Source organism: Aotus nancymaae, unplaced genomic scaffold (assembly GCF_030222135.1).
Source record: "Aotus nancymaae isolate 86718 unplaced genomic scaffold, 86718_ANA_hifiasm-v0.15.2.pri h1tg000006l, whole genome shotgun sequence".
Classification (NCBI taxonomy): domain Eukaryota; kingdom Metazoa; phylum Chordata; class Mammalia; order Primates; family Aotidae; genus Aotus; species Aotus nancymaae.
Window position 1 is genome coordinate 82,776,037 of NW_026988417.1, and position 25,120 is coordinate 82,801,156.

The following is a 25,120-nucleotide window of genomic DNA, read 5'->3' on the forward strand; positions in this document are numbered from 1 at the left end:
TATTTCTTCCATTAGTGGATATCTCTGGTAGAAGTTCCAGGAGCAAAATTTAAAGTGAGTTCCTGGTAAAGTAATAACACAGCTGAAGTGTATTTATAAAAATAAGGAGATATATATGTAGATATGTAGATAGATAAATAGATGGGAGATATTTTATAATTTAAGGTATATATGCTGTATGAAAGAATAGAGACACTGTAAACAAACTTTTGATTATGTGTATGCACATGGATATGCACTTGAACAAAATGCAGCTCTTTGGATAGAGCGTAGCAGATAAGAAGTATCAAAAAATTTTTTCTCAGTGTCTTTATATAGTAGAACAAAATGTTAAACTCCTGTATCAGCCTATGTAAACAAAATTGTACACTCTCCATTGTGAAACTGAAATTTCTCTTCGAAACCAGTGAAACATGAAACATGGGTGTGCTCAGGAAAAGAAAGTTACTTCATGTTTTTCTCATGGATTTATGATAATAATTGCCTGTGTTTTCCCATTTACCCTTAGCTTTGTCAGAGATCCTTCAGCACTGCCATAGAGCCATCCCACTAGAGGTCACAGATCACAAAAACCCTTCAGAAACAGGAAATTGAACTTCCTGAGTCCACTACAAAACACAGAAACCTGTTTCCTCTACACATCTCAAATTGGCAAAGCTCGGTCTCAGCAGGTTCAGTGTGGAAGCAGCTATCAAAAAGGCCACACAGACTTTGTCTCCAAATTTCACAGGAGCTTCCTTGCTTCAAACTACTGAGATGAAGGGGGCAAGATTATTTGTCCTGCTTTCTAGTTTATGGAGTGGGGGCATTGGGCTTAACAGTAAGCATTCTTGGACTATACCTGAGGATGGAAACTCCCAGAAGACTATGACCTCTGCTTCAGTTCCTCCAAATAAAATACAAAGTTTGCAAATACTGCCAACCACTCACGTCATGTCAGCAGAGATAGTTTCAACTCCAGAGGCAAGAACTTCTGAAGAGAGTCTTCTTAAATCAACACTGCCTCCCTCAGAGACAAGTGCACCTGCTGAGGGTGTGAGAAACCAAACTCTCACATCCACAGAGAAAGCAGGAGTGGTCAAGCTCCAAAATCTTACCCTCCCAACCAAATCTAGCATCAAGTTCAATCCTGGAGCAGAATCAGCGGTCCTTTCCAATCCTACACTGAAATTTCTTCAGAGCTTTGCCAGAAAGTCAAATGAACAAGCAACTTCTCTAAATGCAGTTGGAGGTGTTGGAGGCAGTGGAGGCACGGGAAATCGAGGCACGGGAAATCGAGGCCCACGGGAAGCATACCTCAGCAGGGGTGACAGCAGTCCCAGCCGAAGAACTGACTACCAAAAATCAAGTTTCGAAACAACTAGAGGAAAGTAAGAAACCTTCTTTTCCTTTTGTTTTTTGTTCTATCAGGTCTAGAAAATTGCAAGTGAAATTTACCTCACTCCCAGAAAATTATTTCAAATTCAAGATGAACTTGGATCACATTTAGAATTTCACCATTTCAATTAGATAAGGTGATTGCTAATATATCTAATAAGGAAAAATGAACAAATAAAACACAGCAATTTTGTTTTAACTGAAATAATCATTCACTTTTCTATTCACTCGTAGAGGTGACTTTACTTAGAATAATAGCCATTGCAAGCAAAGTAACACCACAGTGGCTGTTAGTTTGTTTAATTTAGCTCAAGGATATGTTGATTGTCTTCCCAACTATACCCACAATATGAAAGACAAAAAATAAAAACAAAAAAAAAATAAAAAAATAAAATTGGGGCATGAAGAGATTTGAAAATTGGAATAGCAGTATTATAAAAAGAATACGGTTATTAAAGATTGAACCAAGCACACCAGGGGTGCAATCCTGGCTTCAGTATGGTCTAGTTCCATGACTTTGAACTCAACTGATCTCCCTGAACCCCCGTTTCTTCATATGTAAACTACAGATATAATACAAGGAATGTCAATAAAAATAAAACTTTGCAGGGTTATTGTTCAGATTGAAATAAATGAAATATGCTTAGATGTGTGCTCCTCGCAGAATAGGTGCTCAACAACTCAAATTTTGCTAGTACTTTTAGTATTTTGAGTTGTGTTGTCATCATGAATGTGATGAATCAGAAAACCTATTTTTCAAATTAATTTTGATTTAAAGTTAGAGCAATTTGAATGGTTGAAGTAAAATAGTAAAATAAATTTAAAGAAGTCTTGTTAAAGAGGGTTTTTAAAGGAGTGAAACCAAATCAAAATAAACAAGGAAAAAATATCTGTGTGAGTCAGTATTTTCTTCATTTAATGTTCAGAGTCATCTATATGTTTAGAATACTAGAAGTTTAGTGTTAAAAAAACTAAACTTACAAATAGTTTTTACATGTAACACAACAAAGTTAAGACACCAGACATGTCTTGGGAGCAAAATGGAGTTAAACATTTTATTAATAATAAAATCAAGTTAAAAACAAAAGTTGATACCTGCTATGTGAAAGGCATTTGGTTAAAGCTGTTGCTGATATAAAGATGAGAAGAAGAGAGACACTGGGAAGAATACAAGCCAATGAATTTACTTATTTCTAAGTTATTTATTATTCAAGCCTATTTGTTATTATATTTCAAAAGTTATAGAATTTTTTAAAAATATACAAGTAAATCTGATTGTCACTAAAAACGTATTCACTTGGTGGACTTTGGAACAATCCCAGCTTGCTGTAAAACAAATGGTACAGATGACAAAATGTTCACTTTGGGACAAGCAGATTTGCCATTAAAAAAGACATTTAATAGACATGTATTCTTTCTCATTTTGGGGGACAACAGGATTTTGTCTATTAAATAATAATCAGAACTGTCACTTATTGAGAGCTTTTTCTAAATCACTTGAATACATCATTTCTGTTAATCATATTTTATTAGAGGTTGCAATTAACTTTTTCAAAAGTATTTACAATAAAACTCATGGACATTCTTGGAAAATGATTGTGAGCTTTTCAGAGATGTTATAGCTAAGAATTTTTAATAGAAAGGGAAATATAATAAACAGAACAAAAAGACAATTCAAATTAAAATAGCACTTAAATTTTATATACCATATAGAAAGTGGCATACAGTTGTGTCATAATTAGAACTAGTAACTAATAGTTTGATAAATACTAGTTTTTTTTGTTTTGTTTTGTTTTGTTTTTTTTTTTTTTTTTTTTTAGAGAAAGAGAGAGAGAGAATAGGAAGGAAGAGAAAGAGAGAGAGAGAATGGGGAGGAGGGAGAAGGAAAAGAAAGAGGGAGAGAGAATGGGAGTATTGCTTTCTTGCCCAGGCTAGAATGCAATTTAGTAATGGGTATTGAAAACCTCTTTTATACTGATAATTATACTTAATGATGTAGTCAGGAAGGAATAAGGGAAGAAGATAACAAACAAACAGCCAACCAATATTTAATTTAAACCTATGAAATGCTATGCGATTACTGAGGAGTGATTTACTTCCAATTATATAGTCACCTTTGGAATAGGTGTGAGGTGGTAATGTATGTTTTGTGTATTTGAAGTGGAGAGTACTATAAATATTTATTAAGTTTACTTGTTCCGGGTCTGAGTTCAAGTTCTGAATATCCTTGTTAATTTTCTATCTCGTTGATCTATAGAATCGTTAGCTCTTCTTGTTGCATTGATCCTTTTGCCATTATGTAATGTCATTCCTCGCCTCTTTTGATCTTTGTTGCTTTAAAGTCTACTTTATCAGAGGTGAGAATTGCATCTCCTGCTTTTTGTTTATTAGTTTATTTTTACTCTCTGTTCAATTGGTAAATCTTCCTCCTTCTCTCTGAGTCTTTGTGTATTGTTTCATGTAAGATGGGCCCGGATGCAGCATACCGATGGGTTTTGGCTTTTTATCCAATTAAAATATATATAAGTTTAATACCAGCATTTGATGCTAGCTGGCTGTTTTGCCCATTAGTTGATGTGAATTTTTTATTGTGTTAAAGTTCTTTGCTTTTTGATGTATTTTTGGAAAGGCTGATATTGGTTGTTCCTTTATATGTATAGTGCTTCTTTCAGAAGCTCTTGTAAAGCAGGCCTGGTGGTGGTGAACTCTCTAAGTACTTGTTTGTTCGCAAAAGATTTAATTTTTCCTTCGCACATAAAGCTTAGTTTGGCTGGATAGGAAATTCTGGGTTGAAAGTTCTTTTCTTTAAGGATGTTAAATATTGGTCCCCACTCTTTTCTGGCTTGTAGGGTTTCTGCTGAGAGATCTGCTGTAAGTCTGATAGGTTTCCCTTTATGGGTAACCTGAACTTTCTCTCTAGCTGCCCTTAGTATTTTCTCCTTCATTTCAACCCTAATAAATCTGGCGATTATGTGCCTTGGGGTTGGTCTTCTTGAAGAATATCTTTGTGGTGTTCTCTGTATTACCTGGAGTTGAATATTACCCTGCCTTGCCAGGTTGGGAAAATTTTCCTGAATGATATCCTGAAGAGTATTTTCCAACTTGGATTCATTCTCTTCATCACATTCAGGTACACCTATCAAACGTAAATTAGGTCTTTTCACAAAGTCCCATATTTCCTGGAGACTTTGCTCATTCCTTTTCATCCTTTTTTCTGCATTCTTGTCTTCTCGTTTCATTTCACCGAGCTGGTCCTCGACTTCTGATATCCTTCCTTCTGCTTGATCAATTCGACTGTTTAAACTTGTGCATGCTTCGCGAAGTTCTCGTGTTGTGTTTTTCAGCTCCATCAGTTCACTTATATTCTTCTCTAAATTGTCCATTCTCATTAACATTTCGTCAAACCTTTTTTCAAGGTTCTTAGTTTCTTTGCATTGGGTTAGAATAAGTTCTTTTAATTCACAGAAGTTTCTTATCACCCACGTTTGGAAACCTGCTTCTGTTATTGGAACACCCGTGTAATCTATTAAGCCTTGTTCCGTTACTGATGAGGAATTGCAATCCCCTGTAGAGGGAGAGGCATTCTGATTTTGAGTATTCTCTACCTTTTTACGCTGGTTTCTTCCCTTCATTATATATTTGTCCGTCTGTCGTCTTTATAATTACCGACTTTCTAACTGGGTCTCTGACGTCCAACTTGTTGATTCCCTGCGCCGAAATCTGAGCAATCCACTGAGCCGGCCAAAACAGCGGTGTTAAGATTGATGGTGCTTTTCTGCCCGGGAATCTCCGGACTCTGCACCAAGAACTGGCGTGCTAAGGCACCAGCAAAACCGCCACGCCGGCCACAAGAGTCGCCCTGGCGACCCGTGGAGCTCCTCCACTGGGAATCTCGTGGTCCGTGAGCAACTAATATTCGTCTGAAAGTGTGGCGTCCTCTCGTTCTTTGCGCTTTCACTGGGAGGTACGTGCCCGAGCTGCTAATCATCAGCCATCTTGGATCTCTCTCCGATAAATACTAGTTTTTACATAAATGTTAGTTGTTTCATCCAAGGGCCTTGCTTTCAAAGCTTGGGAACACTTATTTATTTGACGATTATTTATAATTTGCCCATCATACGCCAGCACTGTGCTAGGCTCTGAGATACACAGAATTTAAAAAATAATAGGCCGGGCGCGGTGGCTCACACCTGTAATCCCAGCACTGTGGGAGGCCGAGGCGGGTGGATCACAAGGTCAAGAGATCGAGACCATCCTGGTCAACATGGTGAAACCCCGTCTCTACTAAAAATACAAAAAATTAGCTGGGCATGGTGGCACGAGCCTGTAATCCCAGCTACTCAGGAAGCTGAGGCAGGAGAATTGCCTGAACCCAGGAGGCGGAGGTTGCGGTGAGCCGAGATCGCGCCATTGCACTCCAGCCTGGGTAACAAGAGCGAAACTCCGTCTCAAATAATAATAATAATAATAAGTCCTGCATCTAAGGAATATTCCCTATAAAGAGTAAACACTAATATATCTATCAGACATCAAAAAAGTTTAATATGTGCTATGGGAAAACAGGATATTAAGGGTATAATTCACTGAACAGACCTTTATCCTATGGATTTTCCAACAAAAATAATCCTAAATTCGTTCTATAGAAAAGCACCAACTGCATGTAGAGATTCTATCATTTGAGATCCTGGAGAGCCTGAGGTGCTCTTTTAGTAATCCTTTCCATTACCAAGATTCCTTACTCATTAGGCCATGCAAATGACAATGGCATTAGAGAAAACTTAGGTCCCTCACTTATGGACAGAGTGCTGCTGAAAACCTTGATAAGGTCAAAAGAAATCTTTCACATTTTTATTTGATTGGCAAATAATAATAGTACTATTAGTAGCAAACACTTACATGCCATCTGTTCCTAGTGCTCTACTGTTGTGAGTGAATATAGTCACTCATTTAATCATTACTATAACTCCATAAAGAAGAGTAAGATTCTATCATTATTTCTTTACAGAGGGATTAAGTAGCCTACCTAAGATCACCTAGCTAACAAAGCTCAGGGTAAAGATTCAAGTCCAAGCTGGCTGGCTTTAGAGTCATAGCTCTCAGCTCCTACCTTATACTCCCTTAGCAGGTACAGTCTCTTATCACAAGTGAGAGGATAGGAGTGACCAGTTCACTTCCCAGCTCCTGAAGCTTCACAGGCTATTGGTTGCCTCCAGAATACAATCAGATTTGTCACCCAGTTCGTCATGCGATGCCATCCTAGACCTGGCTCCTGCTTACCTCCCCAACCTCATCTTCTGCCACTTCTTGCCTATTCAAATAAGTAGTTCTCTGGTCCAATATATGCTGTTTGTTAAACCCACCTCTCTTCCCTGTTTGCCCCTCTGACTAGCAATGGTCTTCTTTTGCCATCATTGTCTCGTTTCACCCCTAATAATAACTCCAGGCAGCCTTCTCAGGTGAAATTAGGTGGCCCATCTAACTGCTCCTACAGGTCTCCTTGAATTCTCCTGTTCACTGCACTTAGGACACTGCATAATAACTATAATGAATCTATAGTATCTTTTTGCATATAGGACCTTATTTTCAGAGCTAGCAGTCTCTATAGCAGGAACACAGTCAATATTTAATCAAACTGAATGTGAAATACGAAGATCAGTATGTGAATATAAAGAAGAAAGCTTCCCAAACAAATATTTGCATTTGCTTATGAAAAAATCTGGTTGATTTAGAATAAACTCATATTAGGTTTTTTTCTTTCCTACCATTCTTGGAATTTTATAATAATTCTTGGTAAAAGAGTATTTATGTTTGTTACACCTTCTTTTCTAGATTATTCAGGATTATTCTGGCATATTTTTGTTTCATCTTGTAGGTTTTCTTTTTTTTTTTTAATTTTGACATTGCAGGAACTCCTGGCTACAATAGAGCTGTGGTTTCCTGTCTGGCAGAATGGGTGTTAGTCAATGACCAAGCACTTTGAAATAGGAAGGATGGAAAGAAAAAATTAGGATTAGTGTATTTATATGTTGAACAAATATTTGCTGAACACCTAATCTGTCCCTAGCACTGTGCTTGTGCTGGGAGTAAAACAATGAACAAGATCTCCTGCGTGTCCTGCCTTATGAAGCCAACAGCCCAGTGGTAGAGGTGAGAGGAAGAATAACAATGAATCACAAATGCTGATTCTGAACAAAGCTTAAGTAATTGTATTATACAACAGGGGGAATAGCCTACCCATTGTGAATGGGGTCAGTAAACCCTGCTTGAGAGGATTATAGGTGAGATGAGGCAATGATGCAATCCAACTGCCTACTTAACTTTTCACACAATCCCTATCCCTTGTTGTATACATGTTTCTTAATTTTTATCAAATCAGTGAATGGCTAGTTCCATAACTAGAAACCTTGGATATATCTTTGGCTTTTTTCTCTCCCTCCTGGTTTTTACCTAATCTATCAAAAAGTCTTGTTACCCCTCTAATATAGCCCAAATACCTCAGCTTCTCTCCGTCTTCTAGTTGCCATTATTCAACACCAGTGTCCTTATGGTCCACTTCTTTTCACGCTTGCCTACCGTAATCAATGCTCCACACAAGGGAGAGATCTTTTGGACATTTAAGTCAGATTATTGCATTTCGCTGGATGTAAGAGTTCATTATTGTAAGTGACACATTATTTTAGGTACTAATCAGAAGGAAAAGTATGACATCGTACTTGCTTACTTTGAATTTTCAAGTTTATCTTGCAGACTTTGAGATTTTGATCATATATCACTTTTTAAATGAAAGTGATATGTGAAATCAGTAAAGTATTTCTAAGGCAATGGCAACAACTGCTGTCTGACCACTAACAACTGAAAGATGCAATTGATTTCAAGACACAGTCTTGATTTCAGAGATGTATGTCTTAAAATCTGTGAAATTTGGTCTTTTATTCATTGTCACACTCCAAGCTCACTCACTTCATTTCCTCTAGCCACGCCAGCTTCCTTTCTGTTTATCAAACATAGCAAGTTAATATGGATCTCAAGGAAACTTTTTTTGCTCTTGCTGGAATGCTGTCTCTGCACCCTTTACAATGAGGGACTCCTGTTCCACTTGCACCTCCAGCTTTAATGTCACCTCCTCCAAGGGACCATCTTTGACCTCCCAATTTAAAGTTATCTATCCTCTTACTTGCCATTCCTTATCACCCTTATTTTTTTCTTTGTAGGAGTTATTTGAAATTATTCTATTTATATAGACTATGGTGTATTTTATGTCTTTCTGCAATATATCCCATGAAAACAGGGACCTCGCCTGTCTTGTTACTACACTATTTGCTGCCTAAAACAGTGCCAGGCACATAGAAGGAACTCAATAAAACTCTGTAAAATCATGGGTTATTAAATGGGTTTGGCACCCAGAGGGGAGATCAAGGCTAGCGATATAAATTTGGGGAAGTATTGGTGTATAGAAATGTATTAAGTCATAAATACAGATGATACTGAAGGAAAGAAGGACCTAGAATTATGAATGGAGAATATCTAATATTTGATGGACTGATGGTGGTGGATGCCAGGAATACAGCCTTCAATGAGGTGACTAGAGAAGTTAGGAAGGAAACTATAAAAGTGTGGTGTCACAGAGCAGAGGAAAAAAATATTTGAAGAAGGAGGTAAGTGATCCATAGTGTGAAATGCTGCTGAAAGAGACAAAACAAGGACTGAAAAGTAGTAACTATTTCAGTGACATGGAGATAAGTAGTTGAGTGATCACTGTGCTCTGGGCTGAGAGACCTGAGGGATGAAGGAAGGCAAAAGAAAGCAGTTAAAGCCAACTCAATTGAGGAGGGTTTTTAATGAAAAAAAAAGAGAATGGTCAGAAACCAAGGCTAGTCCAAACGGTTATCTATTTTTTGTGTTTGTTTCTTATTATATTTTATTTTACATACAGAGGGGTCATACATATGTTAACATGTTAATGAGAAGGGTCAGAGGAAGGTAAAATTTGAATATGCAGAAAAAACAGGAGAGATTTTTTTCTGAGTTTAATGACAAATTAGAAAAATATTTCTAAATTATAAAAATTAAGCATTAAATTAATTGTTGTCTATCATAATAGACTTTTTTCTACTCTTTCTGTGTGAATTATAAATAGATTTTAGAAGTGAATTATCTGATCAGATAAATTCACATGTTGTTTGCAAAGTTGTTATTAGACCTAATAATGTCCAAAATGGATTATTCTTACATGCTATAAAGTTCTAAAGAGAAACCATTATACTAAAGGGTATTTTCTTATGTCTTTGTGAAATAGATGTATCTATTACATTACTGCCAGTGAAATAAACACTATATAAAGTATATTATCTGTCAACTTTTCCTCATTAATCACATTCTTATTTCATTACTTTGCTATTTCTACCAAGTTACTATAAATAAATATTTCATTTCATATGTTAGAATTTAATGAGTGCTTATATATGTCTAAGTAAAAACTTTTTGTATTTGCACACCGTCTGCTTTTCTGAATCTAAAACTATAATTTTAAAGTTATTATTTTGGGGTAAATGCTAAAAGTGTCAGTTTACAGGAACTGGATTAAGCATGGGATTGTGCATCAGGGCCTGTGGTCTGCATGCTGGGAAAGCCTGACACCTACTGGAATAGAAACAGTTTACAATGCCCCAGATATGCTCAAGTCACAGTTGTACAGGGAAGGGTGGGGAAAACAAAAAATAAAATTAGGTAAAATAAAACAAATTTATGAAAAAGGTTATATTAAAGATTTACTTTAAGAATCATTACTTATAAAAGATATATATGCTATACATATTTAATTTGATGTACCACTCTAAAAATATACTTTTGATGTTAAAATTGGAAAATAGGTTGGATCTAAAAAGCAAACTCCATGCACATTCTGTGATGGGGATACATTCGGCTCATTCTCCTAAAACTTTACACTGACAATATTGTGTATGGACAGTAATTTGTGGTTGTGAGGCACTCTACAGTCATCTATCATTGAAAACTCAATTACATTCACCATGCTGTTTCCACTCAGAAAGCAAATTAATGATGCCTGATAAATATATTGAAATTTCGAAAGTTGGTACATAAAAAAGTGTTTCTTCTTAAAGCCTAAATTAACTATAAATAAAAGTATCTGAAATACCCTATATCTGAGCTTTGCATACTTGCTTTTCAAAAAATTATTTTAAATATCAATGTATTTTATGATTCTTTTATAAAACTGATATTTTTATCTGTTTGAATACTAAATAAAATTTTGTGAAGAATTAAGTATATAAAGATACACTAAAAGAAAATGAACCAAAAATATAAATTATTTTGTTGTTAGGAAATAAAACAACGATTTTCTTAAGGAAATAAGTGTTGAGATGAACTTGTCTTTTGGACTGTTAGCCAAAGCTAAATATCAAAAGTCTAATGCTTCATTTAAATATAATTTACATATCAAGAATCTTTTTATTAAGTATAAATAACTGCTTCCCATTTATTATCTTTTTTCATGTTGTATATATTTCCCTTTGTTTTCTCATTTATGACTAGTGAACTACATGCAAATTATAGTCTTTCAAATAAACACTTTGATTAAAAAACTTACCTTTTTAGCTTGATTGGAGAAAATAAAAGTTTTAATAGATTCTATAACACTTTGGAAGTATTTATGTTCATGACTTCTTAAGACTGTAGAGGCATTCTGAATGGCTTTTTTTCCCCCTGAAAGGCAAGCTTTATCATCTGAATTGAACATAAATGATGATGATGGTCTCTGTATTGGCCTTATGGAAATTATTGACTTGAAACATACAAGCAATTATGGTTAAGATGAATTTATCAGATCATTAAAGAAGAAAAACAGGAATTGTGTATCTCTGCATCTGAGGTAAAAAATATTGATGCCATATTATATATATACTCTTCAAAAAAAAATCCCAGAAAAACTCTGAATCACTTAATTATTATCAGCAGTGGAATCAGCAGCAGCAAGTATTTTACTTTTATTAAGTCATTTAGTCTCACGACAATCGTGTGAGGTAGATAATATTATTGTAGATGTTGTGCAGAAAATGAAGAAGTCATTTTTAACAGACAAAGTCATGGCTAATAAATTGTGGAGTCAAGATCTCAAAGCAGATAGCCTGGGTCCAGCATCCAACTATGTTATAGGAAATTTTTCAGGGAAACTTTATTTTCTTTTGCTTATACAGGTGTACCTACTGCCCCCACCTCTCACCGTTGCCTAATTCAGAAACAGAAAAAACAAAAAATTCTCTGCACAGAAATATGCTCTCTTCTTTATTCACCCCTATGTGTGTAGTTAAAATGAGAATAAAAACCTTGTCCAGCAGGCAATCCTTCATCATCAGAAATGACCGTCTAATTCTGACTTACAAGGTGAAAAAAAGCATGTATTGCTGAGAGCCCCGATGTTGAACCAAATGGGGCGTTAGTTGAAATTTTTCCTTGATTATTGACATCAATAAAAATAGGTTTGTTAAGATATAGATGCCTTTAAAATTCTATTTTCCTCTTTAAAGAAACCATTTTTTACTAATTGATATTTTTTAAAAAGAGAGAGAGGAGGAATTAACCACATATGTCACACTCACAGAGTTGAGAATGAAATGAGCAGGTTGGATTTGCAAAAAGTAGTAAACATTTATGTAAAAAATAATAATTTTTATCTATTCAGGATACGTTTGTCCCACTTATCACTGAATTAGGTGGGGATTTTATCGCTCTGGACTTCAAGAGTTTAGTGTAAAATGATGTACAACACTATTATTTCATAATTTTGCCATTAGTAATGGTCAAACAGCTAAGTTTTGTTAGGATGTATTGTCACGCAGTAATAATCTTATAATTAAGACAATAGTATTTTTCAGGAAGTAAATTAGGAATAATGTAAATAAATGATTCTCTTATGAGGGATTAATATTTTTCTCTCTAAATTATATCCCAACAGAGACTTAGTTTTTCCCCTGGCATTTATGAATTTATTGATACAGGCATATGTTGTCATTTGCAAATTGTAGTCATCTTTAAGTATAGGGTAAAGAAATGGTTATTTGAGATCTTAGACTGTCTCAAGTCAGAGAGGCACGGGTGGAAATTGGGTGAGGTGTGAGAGGTTATTACTAGAGTCACCTGATAATCCTATTTCTTTGAGAGAGTGTTAATTTTCAGAAGCAGCTATGCCTGCCTTGTCCTATTTCGTTTTCCTCTTGTTCGCCTTTAAATCTCTAAGTTCAGGGTGATGACGGGAAACACAGGTCCTTCAATCCATAAAGTCTCCTCCAGACACAAAATCTTCTCCAACTTCTCAAAGAAAATTATATACCATTGCCTTGACTTATGGTGGCAATTTTATTGGCTTACCTTGATTTCTAATGAACATCTTCAGGACTTGGTATTTTCATACTATTGTGTCGATTAAAGCCACAGTTCATTAACGTGAAAGTTTAAGTATTGGCTAGGCGCGGTGGCTCACGCCTGTAATCCCAGCACTTTGGGAGGCCGAGGCCGGTGGATCCCAAGGTCAAGAGATCGAGATCATCCTGGCCAACATGGTGAAACCCCATCTCTACTAAAAGAATACAAAAATTAGCTGGGAATGGTGGCTCACCCCTGTAGTTCCAGCTACTCAGGAGGCTGAGGCAGGCAAATTGCTTGAACCAGAGAGCCGGAGGTTGCAGTGAGCCGAGATTGCCACACTGCACTCCAGCCTGGCGACAGAATGAGACTCCGTCTCAAAAAAAAAAAAAAAAGAAAAGAAAAAGAAGAAAATTTAAGTATTTTGCTTCTTTTGAACTGGATGACAAGCAACCTATTCATGTGGGTTCTAAGGACTGGTATAACTGAATAATGTTCATTCTTAGATTGTCAGTTTATTTCTTGGGAAAATATTCTGTGTGGTCATTATTTAAAGCCATCTTTTTTGCTTTAGTCCCCTCTCACTCAGTTCAGGATAAGAATCGGTATGATTGGGCCATTATTTAGTCAATTAATAGAAGTTTTTTACATTTAGTCTTTTCACTAGTTTCCTGAAAGATTGGGTTTGTAAAATGTTAAAATAAAAAATATAGTTAACGTTTATTTATGATGCCTTCTCTTAGTTCATTACCCACAAGCCTTCAAGTTTTATGAATCATGATAGAATCCTTTCCCCTCTCTGTTTTATATGTTCAACAGGCTAGGCCTTTGCTCATAACCAAAGATGTCTGTTTTTCCTAGAACAAACCTTTTACCTATTAACTTGGAAAATCCAAAGAATCAATACAAGCTTTTTTCAGTACATGTTGCTGCACAAAAGCGACATAGTTATTACCCTGAAAGAGAATCCCAAATGTGGTCTGCTGGATGGAGGGTTATGACCCCATGGAAAACTAAACACTTCAAAGTAACTGCTCTCCATCCACCATAATCAGTCTAGAAAGGTACAAAAGATTACTAGGTTTAAGCAAAATGCTTGTCTGGGATCATTGCATTTGCCTTTAAACGGCCTGTCACCATTTTGCCATGCTTCATTTTCTATTTTTAAATCTACATTTTCAGATAATTTGGTTTTAAAATTGTATTTACATTTTTAACATCCCTTAATGAGCTTATTTCATTGGTAGCATAAACCTAATTACAAGTCACACCAGGGGCTCCTTTGCTGTGGATAGTTCTTCCAATTTACACTGGATCAAAGATTGCTGGGCCATAAGCAATCTGCTGATCTGCTTCTTTGCCTCTTCAACTATTTTAGTCATGAGATTGTTTTAATATTTAGGATTTCAAAAGGCCTCTGCCAGGTGACACTATCATTTTACCTCATAGAGAATGAATATATTTTTTTCTTTTCAGAGCCCTGAGCATGTAGTGATGGTGACACTTGTATTGTTTCTGCCCCACATTCCCCCCTCCACAGTCATTCAGAGAATGTTCAAGTGACAATTTAATTGTGCTTCTGTTGAAGTTAGTCAGTCTCAGTAATTAGGATCATCATTGCATTTGCAAGAGGAATCTAGTTTATTTTTCAAAGATCCCTTTATTGCTGTCCTCTCAATTTTAAATCTTTCTTATTTTTATTTCTTGCTTTTTCCAGTTCTTTGTTTCACATTATTTTCGCCTCAATTGTCACAAAAGATTTAACATGTGCCAGCATGTCTTCTTACTTCTTTAAGAGGCCTGAAATTTTAAACATCTCATTCAAGAGAACACAATAAGTTCTATGGAGCTCAATTTATCTGCCTTAGATGGATGACAATGTGGAATGATTAAATAAAGAAGTTAACATGCTTTTTTCTTTTTATGTGTTGTTTACTGGAATTTGTGTATGATGTACTTAAGTGAGGTTTCACTTTTGTTTATCCTCTTGGAATTCATTGAGCTTCTTGGATTTGAGGGTTGATTTTTTTAAAAACATATTTATAAAACTTTCCCTTCTTTTCTTCACATGTTTATTCTGCCCAATCTTAGGACCACTTTGGTTTTGTTCATTTATGTTTTTGAATTTTTTCTCTGTACTTCAGATGGTTTCTAATCCTTGTCTTCAAGTTCATTGGTCTTACTTTCTACAGTGTCCAAACTTCTGTTAAACACACCCAGTCCATTTTTAATTCATATTTTGTATACTTCTTGTTCTATTTAATGGTTAATTGTTTTAAAGCCACAAGTTGCTAATTCTAACATCTATGATATCTCTGTCTTTTTTTTTTTTTTTCTATTCACTGGATTTTTACTCCATTTATTGGTCCTATTTTCCTGCTTTCTCTTGTATCTAGTTTTATTTGCTTTTTATGCTAGGCATTGTGGATGCTATTTTATTAGCGTCTGGATTTTGTTGTTTACAAGCACAAAATACTATTCAGCCCAAGATTCAAGGGCACCCTTATATTGACTTTTAAAATGACATTTCTGTCTGTCCCCCTCATTTTATTAATCTTTGTCATACTTTTTAACCACCTTAATATCCTCAAACTTAGATTTCTATTTTCCTTATTTGGTATCTTTTCTGGAATCCATTCCTCTGTGATGCAGTCTGAAAACTGTTTACAGGCACAAAACTAGATTGAATGTGGAGCTAACATCACATATTTTCCTTTTCTTAAGAATCATATCACTACATTGTTTACCATCCAACATCTGAAAACTGTTGCTTTATATACCTTGTCCAGATTTATAATTTTTACTATAAAAAGGTAAATCTGATAGTTTATATAGCCAGAGACAGAATTCTCTGAAATTTGTTTTTAGTTTAGTATATGAAAAATTATAGAATAAGCTTGTTTAACTCCTCATATCAAGCTAACATTTGTTATGAAAAATGCATAGAATTTGGAGATTAATTTGAGGAAAATTGACATATTTGCATTGGGTTTCCCATTAATTAACATGATTCATTGGACTTTAAGGTTTTTCAATAAAGTTAAAAATTTTTACATATTAAACCTAGCACTTCTTTTGCTGAATTTGTTCTTAGGTACATAATTCTTGGGTTTTCTTTTTTTGCTATTGTTAATACTGTCTTTTTGAATTCGTTGTTGGTACAGAGAAATATAACTGATATTAACCATGTGATTAAATAAATACAAGTTCATTTTGTATTAACTCATAAACATTTATATTTAATTACATTGCTGAAGTCTCTTATTAATAATAATAATCTTCATCTAGACTATTTTGTATTTTGTTTAGTTTCAATCATATCCACTGCAGCTAATAACAGTTCTTTTCCCTCTTTTTTGATTTTTAAACCACTTATTTATTTACTTATACTTTACTGCACATAATTAAAAGTAGTGGATCCAGATCTGAGTTTTTCTTTATCTCAGTACTAATATTAATACTTGCTATAAGAGCACTCTTGCATTTTGATTTATCGTACAGCTAAACCTGCAGGTTTTTCATTTTAGCTTTGATTTATTCTTTTCTTTATTTTGATCTTGAGTGTTTCTTCACATTCCCTGAGTACAGCAATGTAGTAATAAATTATTTTCTCTTATATTTAAATATTTTAAAGCTAGGTAGCAATTGTACAACTATAGCTAAAATAGATGTTTGTCTGTGAAAATAATTTTGATGAAAAGAATTCTTTTTGACAATAATTTTTCCCTAACAATTATGATCTTCCTTAGGAATTGGTGTGCTTATGTACATACCAGGTTATCTCCCACAGTGATATTGGACAACCAGGTCTCTTACGTCCCAGGTGAGAGAGGACCTTGTGGCTGGACCAGTGGATCCTGTCCTCAGAGGTATGTAATATTTCTTGAAGATAACCACTGCTTGCAACATAATAAGTTATAGCTGAGAATATAGTCATCCAAGGTACATATGCATAGTGGGGTCAAGAGATGGTTGTCACATTATGCTTCAGTAAGTGAAAACGTAAACAGTAATATTTGCCTCATAAGGTCATTTTTAGAATCATTTGAAATAATGCAATAATATATTTAGCCTAGTGCCTTTTTCTTTGTGAGCCTTCAATAAATGTTAATTCTCATGCTTATTACTATTTTTACTATCACTATTACTTTTGCTCTATGTCTGGTCAACAATCCTGTCCTTTAATTGCTTATGAAATCCATGCACAATTTTGAAGATTTATTCATTATTTTCTCTTCATAATAGGTCAGACAGAAGTTTTTAATTTGGTTCACATTCTAAAATTGGGAAAGCTTCTAGTTACAATTATGCATATTAAAGCAGCTAAGTGAAGCTTTTCTTCTTGCATCTATTATAATTAGCCATGTCATTTGATTTTCATTTTTTTTTTTAAATCTATGTTGTTGTCTTAAAAGATAGGGCTGAGTAATTGATAAATTCTCTGAATTCATGTAGTCACAGTAGCTCAGCTGGGGGTGTTTCTGAAGAGCCTGCAATAAAAACCAAATTGTTATTCAGGCGGTGATGGCTAATGTTATGCAAATTGTCATACAAATAACTCAGGCAATGAATCTGACACATGGCAATCTGGAACAGTGCACAATAAGGATACATAAAATCAAGGTGTTTCTTAGTCCCTTGAGGAATAGCTAAAGTTCATGGTCCAGAGAGCTAAGCACATCTTCGGGATTTGGGAGCACTGAGCTCCAGTTCTGTTTTCAGCTTTTACTCCCTTTGTGACAATTTCCTTGTCAACATGAGACACAAAGAATGCATTGCTAAATCTTTAGTAATGAAAACTTTACCACACTAACCCCTAGCATACTGCCCTTCTGGATTCAAGGTGAGCTCTTTTGATTTTTTTTCTTTTCTTTAAACAAACCGGAAGTATTTATCTTTATTCTCGTATCTTATCTTTTTTATGCCTTCTGAATGGGTCCATTCATTCACTATTTTTAATACTTATGCCATATTTGCTACTTTTTCTTTTATTATGTCTGAGTTACATGCAACAGATACTCATTTTGCCAAAGCAGGAATATTGTCCCCAACAGTAGTAGTTCAATCAACTGCTTGAGCTCATCCTTACAAACTCTATATAGAGTCCTTTTCCAATTGCTTTACTTCCTACTTAGCTTTAAGTATGGGATTGCAGATAATATTTCACGAGATAGAATGATTTACTGAAATAAATGAAGGTAAATGATTAGCATGCTTTTACAAATGGAAAGAATCTTATAGCTCATTTTGGAACTGACACATAGCCTCAGACATACTCAGTTACCTGTCATGTTATAGCAGAAACTAAAACCCAAACCCCTAAAGCCCAGTCTGTTATAATGCTATTGCTCCACATGTTTAGGGTGTACCCATGTGGATGACTGTTGTCTCCATATAGTTGCATGTGGAAAACTCCAGGATAATTACATGGGAGGCTAGCCCACACAACATGGGCTAAAAATCACAGCTCTACCCCTTTTAGATATGAGACTTTGAGCAAGTTATTTCGTCTCTCTGTTCTCTAGGTTCCTCAACAGCAAATCAGGAAAATAATAATGCCTTCATCATAAACTAATGAAAATTAGCAAGATAGTATGTGCCCATTTTACAGACCCATTTGATACATATCAGCTAAATATTAAAGTTACATGGGTAAGACTAATATGGCCAAATTGTACTTATGACTTACATCCACATACACAGAACTCACAATTTAGTAGCATTCACTAATTATGTTGATTGTCATGTTGAAGTGCTATAGTTTCCTTATTTCTCTTCTGATGTTCTGTGGTTTCATCTTAGAAATAAAATTTCCCCATTTTACATCCCTTCTCTGTCTCTCTGACCTTATCTTGCTCTTTCTCTCCGTCACAGAGAAATACTATATGACAAAAATAGTAGGTAGTATAATTACAAAACTTCAAAGATGAAAAATTCAATGGGAAAATGATGGTGGTTATCATAATTTCAATTAGATAACAAATATTTAATTTGGTTCAAGTTGTTTGATATTGATCTGGAGGAAATACATATCTTTTTTCTTGTAACAATATAGGAAATAATATGAATTGAAGTAGAATAAGTTATCTCCATGTAACTTTAAAATTGGAATGAAAATAAGTTTTTTGGTTTAGCTAAAAGTATTATCAAGTGAAAAGCTATGATATCTTTAGAAAGTCAATGACAAGTATCAATTTAAAATACCAAATACCATAACCACTAATGCTTTTTGTAATGTATGAAAGAAACCTATGTTAGGCAATAATATTGATGATGAATATTATTATTATAGTAATAACAAACGATACTTAATAAATGCTTGTTATATTGTAAGCATTGTCCCAAAAACTTTATATTTATTATTCCAACTGATAATTTAATATGAAACAAATAATTGATTTCCCCCCAATTGCTCAACTTTCTAGATCTCAGAGGATATCCAATCCTATCTACAGGATGCAACATAAAATTGTCACCTCATTGGATTGGAGGTGCTGTCCTGGATACAGTGGGCCAAAATGTCAGCTGAAAGGTATATGCTAATACTAATTTCATAATCACAATTCTGAACAATAAGAAACTGATTCTAATGAAGAAAAGAATTGCATTTCCTTGTTTGAACCGAGGTAAATTAGCATGTAGCCAAATTCCTAGGACTGTTACCTTTCTGAGCTTTCTAACTTAGCAGGTTTTACAGCACCCTGAAGTCTCATAAGCTATTCCTTAACTTCTGCCCCATTTTTATGTTGGGTTTATATGATGAGTAAATGGAAATCTGATGAAATATCTTACTTATTCTTAACTATGTGCTATAGAGGCATGCCTTATTAAAATATCAAGGATGCTAATTTTGTACTGTTAAACAAAGTATTATTAGAAGTGACTCAATATAAAAATAAGACTACCCTCTAATTTTGTTCCAGTTCAGTTATTTGAAATAACGTGCGTATGAATGAAATTTAGTATCAAAGGATATACAAAGTATGCCATGAATAATTCTTTCTATTTTAAAATCCTAATGGAGCCATTTTTTTTTTCAACTGAGGTTTTAAGGACTTTCTGGTGGCAAGGCTGATCAAACACATGGTAACCCACTGTGGCCTAATATCCATGTGACTATTATTTTGCTTTTGGCTTTAAACAGATTTCCTTTGAAAAATAAGATATGGCATCAGCATACATATTTTAAATGAATGAATATTACAAGAAAGGCCATTAGCAGTTGTGGGGAATTCAATCAACAGTGTAAGAGACTGTGATTAAAAATTAATATAAGTGTGGAGAAACCATTATGACTCACATTAAGAAGAAGCAAATTATAATACAAAAGCTCTAGGAATCCTGTAGTTTAGTTAGGGATATTATTTATGGTTTTACTAACCCATACAAAGAAAATCTGCAGGCAAATTTTGCCATAATGCTATTTGCTCTGGGTCTGGCCTGAATTTCAAAGATGTCATAAAAATTCAATATATTTTCAGACTATAGAATGAATATGTACTGCATTTATAACCAGGTAAAATAAACTTTTAAATAAAATATAATCTATGCTGAAAATATTTGGAAATAAAGTAATTTAGCATAATCTAAAAAGACCCAAATATGGCCCTGATTTCTGATTTCCATGAAGTACACAAATATACTCACAATGGTAAAACATATTTTTTCTAGAGTCGGTGAATGATTAAAAGTTCTGGATAGTATTTAGAATTCTGTTTCTGAGGTCTGTATTTCTATTCTACGAAGAAGGATATGAGATTATTAATTCCATCATTATTTCTTGACGATTCAAGTGTTTGTTTGCAGAGCACATTTCTAGAAATTTTGGATGTTATTACACATCCTATTTGTAGACACGTGGCAGGGAAAAAGTCTACAGAAGAAAGAATGTCGTGGACTCTAGTTGATGAGAACTGCTGTTGCTCCACGCTTCAATCTTGTATACTTATGAATCAACTTTTTATCACTGTGGTGGACTACGTACGTGTAGGAAGAAAAATACCACAACTTCACTGTAAATATAGACACAAGAAACAAAGACTAGTTGACAGTTTCAAATATCAACTGTGTCCCGGCATTCTCAATTTTCAAAGCACGATATGAAATACTATGAATTCAAGTACTTTAGGGATTACTTAATGACACCTTATATCCTAATTAGAAGCAACCTGTGGATAGTTTTTATACTAGGTTTACAAATCATTGTATTAATTTCCAGTGACAAAAAATGTGCCAAAACAGTTCTGATTATAACCTTCTGTCATAATAGTGTAATTGGAACCACTCATAATTCAGGTATCTGCTAATAAAGCTGTTATGGAAAGGCCTCTTTTCTACTGAAATCTACAACAGGAATAATGTTCCAGTGGCAGATGTGTGTATTGTGTCATGTTGCCATACCACAGATTCTAATATAGCTTTGATTCCAAAAGAACCTCCTGTTGCTCCTTACTATACTTTGGCCATTCTACTTTTCACTTTCAGTGCAGTTGTATTTTCAACAGTTGAATTTTCTGTTAGTGCAATGGATGCACTGGTTGTATTAGGAACTATTGTGTCCCTTTGTCCCTTGAACCTTCATTGTCTCTCTCCTGAGGGACTATTTGCACATTTCCCCTTCTAATAGCTAACCAAACTGCATTAGGGAGATCTTGAAAATACGCAAGAAATATCACCAGTTCAGGAATAAATTGGAGCTGTTTGCAACTGTATTCTTTTTTACTTCTTTTCCTCCACTTTTGTACCCTTCTTTCCATTTATTTCTTTTATACCCTTCTTTCTATTTCTTTGGGGATGTGGATCCATCCCCAGACTGTTAGAAAGAGATATGGTGATTCAGAATCCATGGGGAGATTATCTGTTTATTCCACAATGTGCTAATCTGCCACACATGTACTTCAGCTGCAACTCAGATAATCAAAATACTGATAACCACAGTTCTAGATTACCTGATAAAAAAATATTAGTCATATTATCAAAAGGAAACCAATTTTTAAAAATCTAAATGAATAGAGCTTTATTGGAGGGAAAAAAGGACCATTCAATCCAACATCAAAGTAATAGTTTTGATATGTTTTAAATTTGTTATGTCATTTTCTCATTTCAAATATATATATTCGTATATAATGAGGAGTGAGTCATCAAAGTCAGAGTGCACAAGGGTTTGGCCTTTAGAAAGGGACCTAATTTTGTGATATGACATTCAAGATACTTTTCAAAAAGTCAGCAGTAACATACACTTAAATCTGTTTTATAAAATTTGCAATAATACTCTTTTCCAGTAGATGTCTCTAAAATATTCTGAAGTAGAACAAGGAAAGTGTGACTTGCTTTAATGACACAAGGACAATGATTTAAATACAAATAGTGTTACATTATAGAGGATGAAGAAAACTTCTTTGCAAATCTGTTTTTAAACATCCAGTGGCTTTAATCATCAGGTCCTTAATAGGAAAAAGGTATTTTATAACATTCTGTTTTGTACTGCAGATATTATGAATGCTGACAAAATGTAAGCATGTACAAGTGTTGAAATAAACTGGCCCCTACCATATGTTATGAATATATGAAAAAAATTTGGTTTTACAAATGCCGTGAAATCATGCAATAAATTATATAAGAGCTATTGTAACTAACATTTGAATATGGGGCTTCTCCAGCAAGAGTATTTTAAAATGTACTCCTTGTAGTTTTGCATATCTAGTTCTTCCCAGCAGTAGCAAATGCTTTTTTCTTTGAGAAAGAACATTACCTCCTCTAAGCATCTTTCATGATAAAATTATGATGCATTTAGTGAAGAACATTGTGTACCCATAAGTCGTTGTTGCACCAAACTGCCTACTTCAATTTAACTAGCAAATCTCAGTAAAGCTTAACATGTACACTGAACATTCACCATGCAAGTATTCACTTGATATTGCAGGATCAGCTGGAAATCTGTCTCCTCAAGCCACACAGTAAGGTTTTCTGGTTCTGAGTGGAAGAGAGAGCAAACATCCTCATTACTGAGTTGCCATTAATGATTTCCTCCATATGGTTCAAAGGCTTGGAAGGAAAACAAAAAAAAGCCTTGCAAATAAAAGCCATCTAATTAAAAAAAAAAAAGCATCTAAAGCATCTAATAAGGAAGCTGTTGCTCCTGCTGTAGATACTTCCTGACCTTGCTTCTCTAAGTCCTTGATCCATCAAGGTCAGGGTTTCCATTGCAAGGGAGAAAAAAAAGAGTAATTGTGCCAGGAGAAAAGCAAAAAGGAATCCAACTTAAAAATATATATTGCATTTTTAAAACATCTGAAGTGCACAAAGATCTTTAAAAATTTAGTTGACTTAAATAAATGTCCTTCTGTCTCTGTATCTATCGCTCAGAAGGGAACCAAGAAAAAGAAACTTAGAAATCTGTCCTGTATAGAACAAAGCAAAGGTCTGTGCTCAAGTGAAAGATAGATTGCTTGGAAAACCTAGAATCTGTGGCAGTCCTTGTGGTAGAGAATACATTTGGGGAGACAGAAAGATTGCTAAATGAAAGAAACAAAAGAGCATCAATCAACCAGGCTCTTTATCACAAGAGAGTAACTGACTCCACTGTCAGAAATCCTATCAGCTTTTTGCTGTGGCTGGTTAAATCCCCTGTAATAAATTGGGATGAATGCAAGTATTGAACTCCAGTCAACAAACAGAGGTAGGGAAAGATAACACAAACTATTGAATTTGTAAAAAACAGGCATTTCAAGTTTTTAACAGCTTTGAAAGAGACTCCAACCAATGAATTCCAGAGCAAAGAGATTCATGTGACAATTGAATCTCAAGGACCTTTATGTGATGCTTAGTAGTTTCTTTTATTCAGGAGTACAGTTTTCTCACCTAGATTCTAAAAAACAACAATGAATTAACAATATTGCTAAGAGCAAATAGGAAGCTTTATTGCACATGCACGTGTGCACATGCTATGACATTAATTTTTGGCATTTAACACTATAAAATACTTTATAATCACATTTTCTTTCAAATTAGTGTTCTTAAAACTATAAAATATGAAAAAGGTTTAATTTCTCTCATTTTATATATATTATTTTTATACACGGAGGAATGAATCATCAAATGAATCACACGAGAGCAGGAAAACTAGATTTTCACTTGATACTTCTATGTATGTTCATTTTTTAACTCTTTCAATTGCTTTCTTTTTTCTTTCTGACAGCATTTTAATTTACTCTTCCCTCTCCCTCTTGTTACTGATTTTAAAATTTTTCTTGTGTTTTTAGTTTCTGTTTTGAATCTATTGATTCTCTCCTGCATATCACTGCCTATTCCCTTTTTAAAAAATGTAATAGCATTCTTCAAGATCACATGAATGATATATATATCTCAAGTTCTTTTGACCCTCAGGTCAATAAATTAAACTTTGATGCTCTTCATTTGCCTCCTTTCTATTCTTGCCACTTTGCCTCTCCCCTAGGTAAATTTTTACTTCTTGAGCATTCAGAATCTTTCCTAGACTGGGTAGCACAAAGGGAAATATATCTTGATGAATGCTCCTACTGAACTCTCACATAGGAGCCTAGAAGATTTCAAATACCCCCACACATCCTCATGTGTGTGTGTGTGTGTGTGTGTGTGTGTTAAAGAGAGAGCGAGCAAGCGCCCTTGCCCCTGCTTCCGCAGTCCTTGAAGGATGTTAAGTAAAACATCATGTTATAATCTTCACATTAAATATGCAGCATGTAATACTTTTTAAGAAGTAAAATGAAGAGACCTGATTAAAATTCCATTATAAGATACAACTTAAAATAACATGTCACTGTTTGTAATAAAGCTTTACCAAAGTATTTTGAACCCCTGGAAATAAATCCTGTGTAAAATGCTTTTGTGATTTGTATCAAGGTCGCTCCACTTCAGGGTCACAAGCACCCAAACCAATCTGACTCTTGATTATGATGATTGGGTGGGAAAGGGCAGCAGTCACAGTCAAACATTTAACAACCAATTCAGTAACATCAATTAATACATAAATCAATACTGTATGTAAATCAAAAATTAAGAATGCATTACTTTTTATTTTCTTAAATTAATGGGTTATCTATAATCCAGTCTAAAACTACAGACCAAGTAATATAAATCATACCAAAAATCACTCATATCATTCTAATAATTTCTAAGCAATTTATTGATTTCTACAAATTATATTGGTATGCTTTTTCTTTTGCCATGGATGATACCAGCTAAATTATGTCCTTGTCAGAAACGTAATTTAATATAGGGAACTAACTCAACCTTCTTTAAAGACCCTTCAGATTTAGTCACTGGGTGACACGAGGTCTCAATAAGTTTGTAATTTATTTTATTTTATTTTTTTTGAGATGGA

General features: G+C 34.4%; 1 protein-coding gene across 1 annotated transcript in view; it reads left to right on the forward strand.

Moving 5' to 3' along the window:
* The first annotated feature begins 518 nt into the window (after positions 1-518).
* MMRN1 (multimerin 1) overlaps positions 519-25,120 on the forward strand; it is a 62,230-nt gene continuing 37,628 nt past the window's right edge. Inside the window, exons 1-3 of the mRNA XM_021673237.2 lie at positions 519-1,370; positions 16,509-16,628; positions 19,185-19,291. Coding sequence (XP_021528912.2) covers positions 757-1,370; positions 16,509-16,628; positions 19,185-19,291 — 841 coding nt within the window. The 5' untranslated portion in view covers positions 519-756. The remainder of the gene's footprint in view (positions 1,371-16,508; positions 16,629-19,184; positions 19,292-25,120) is intronic.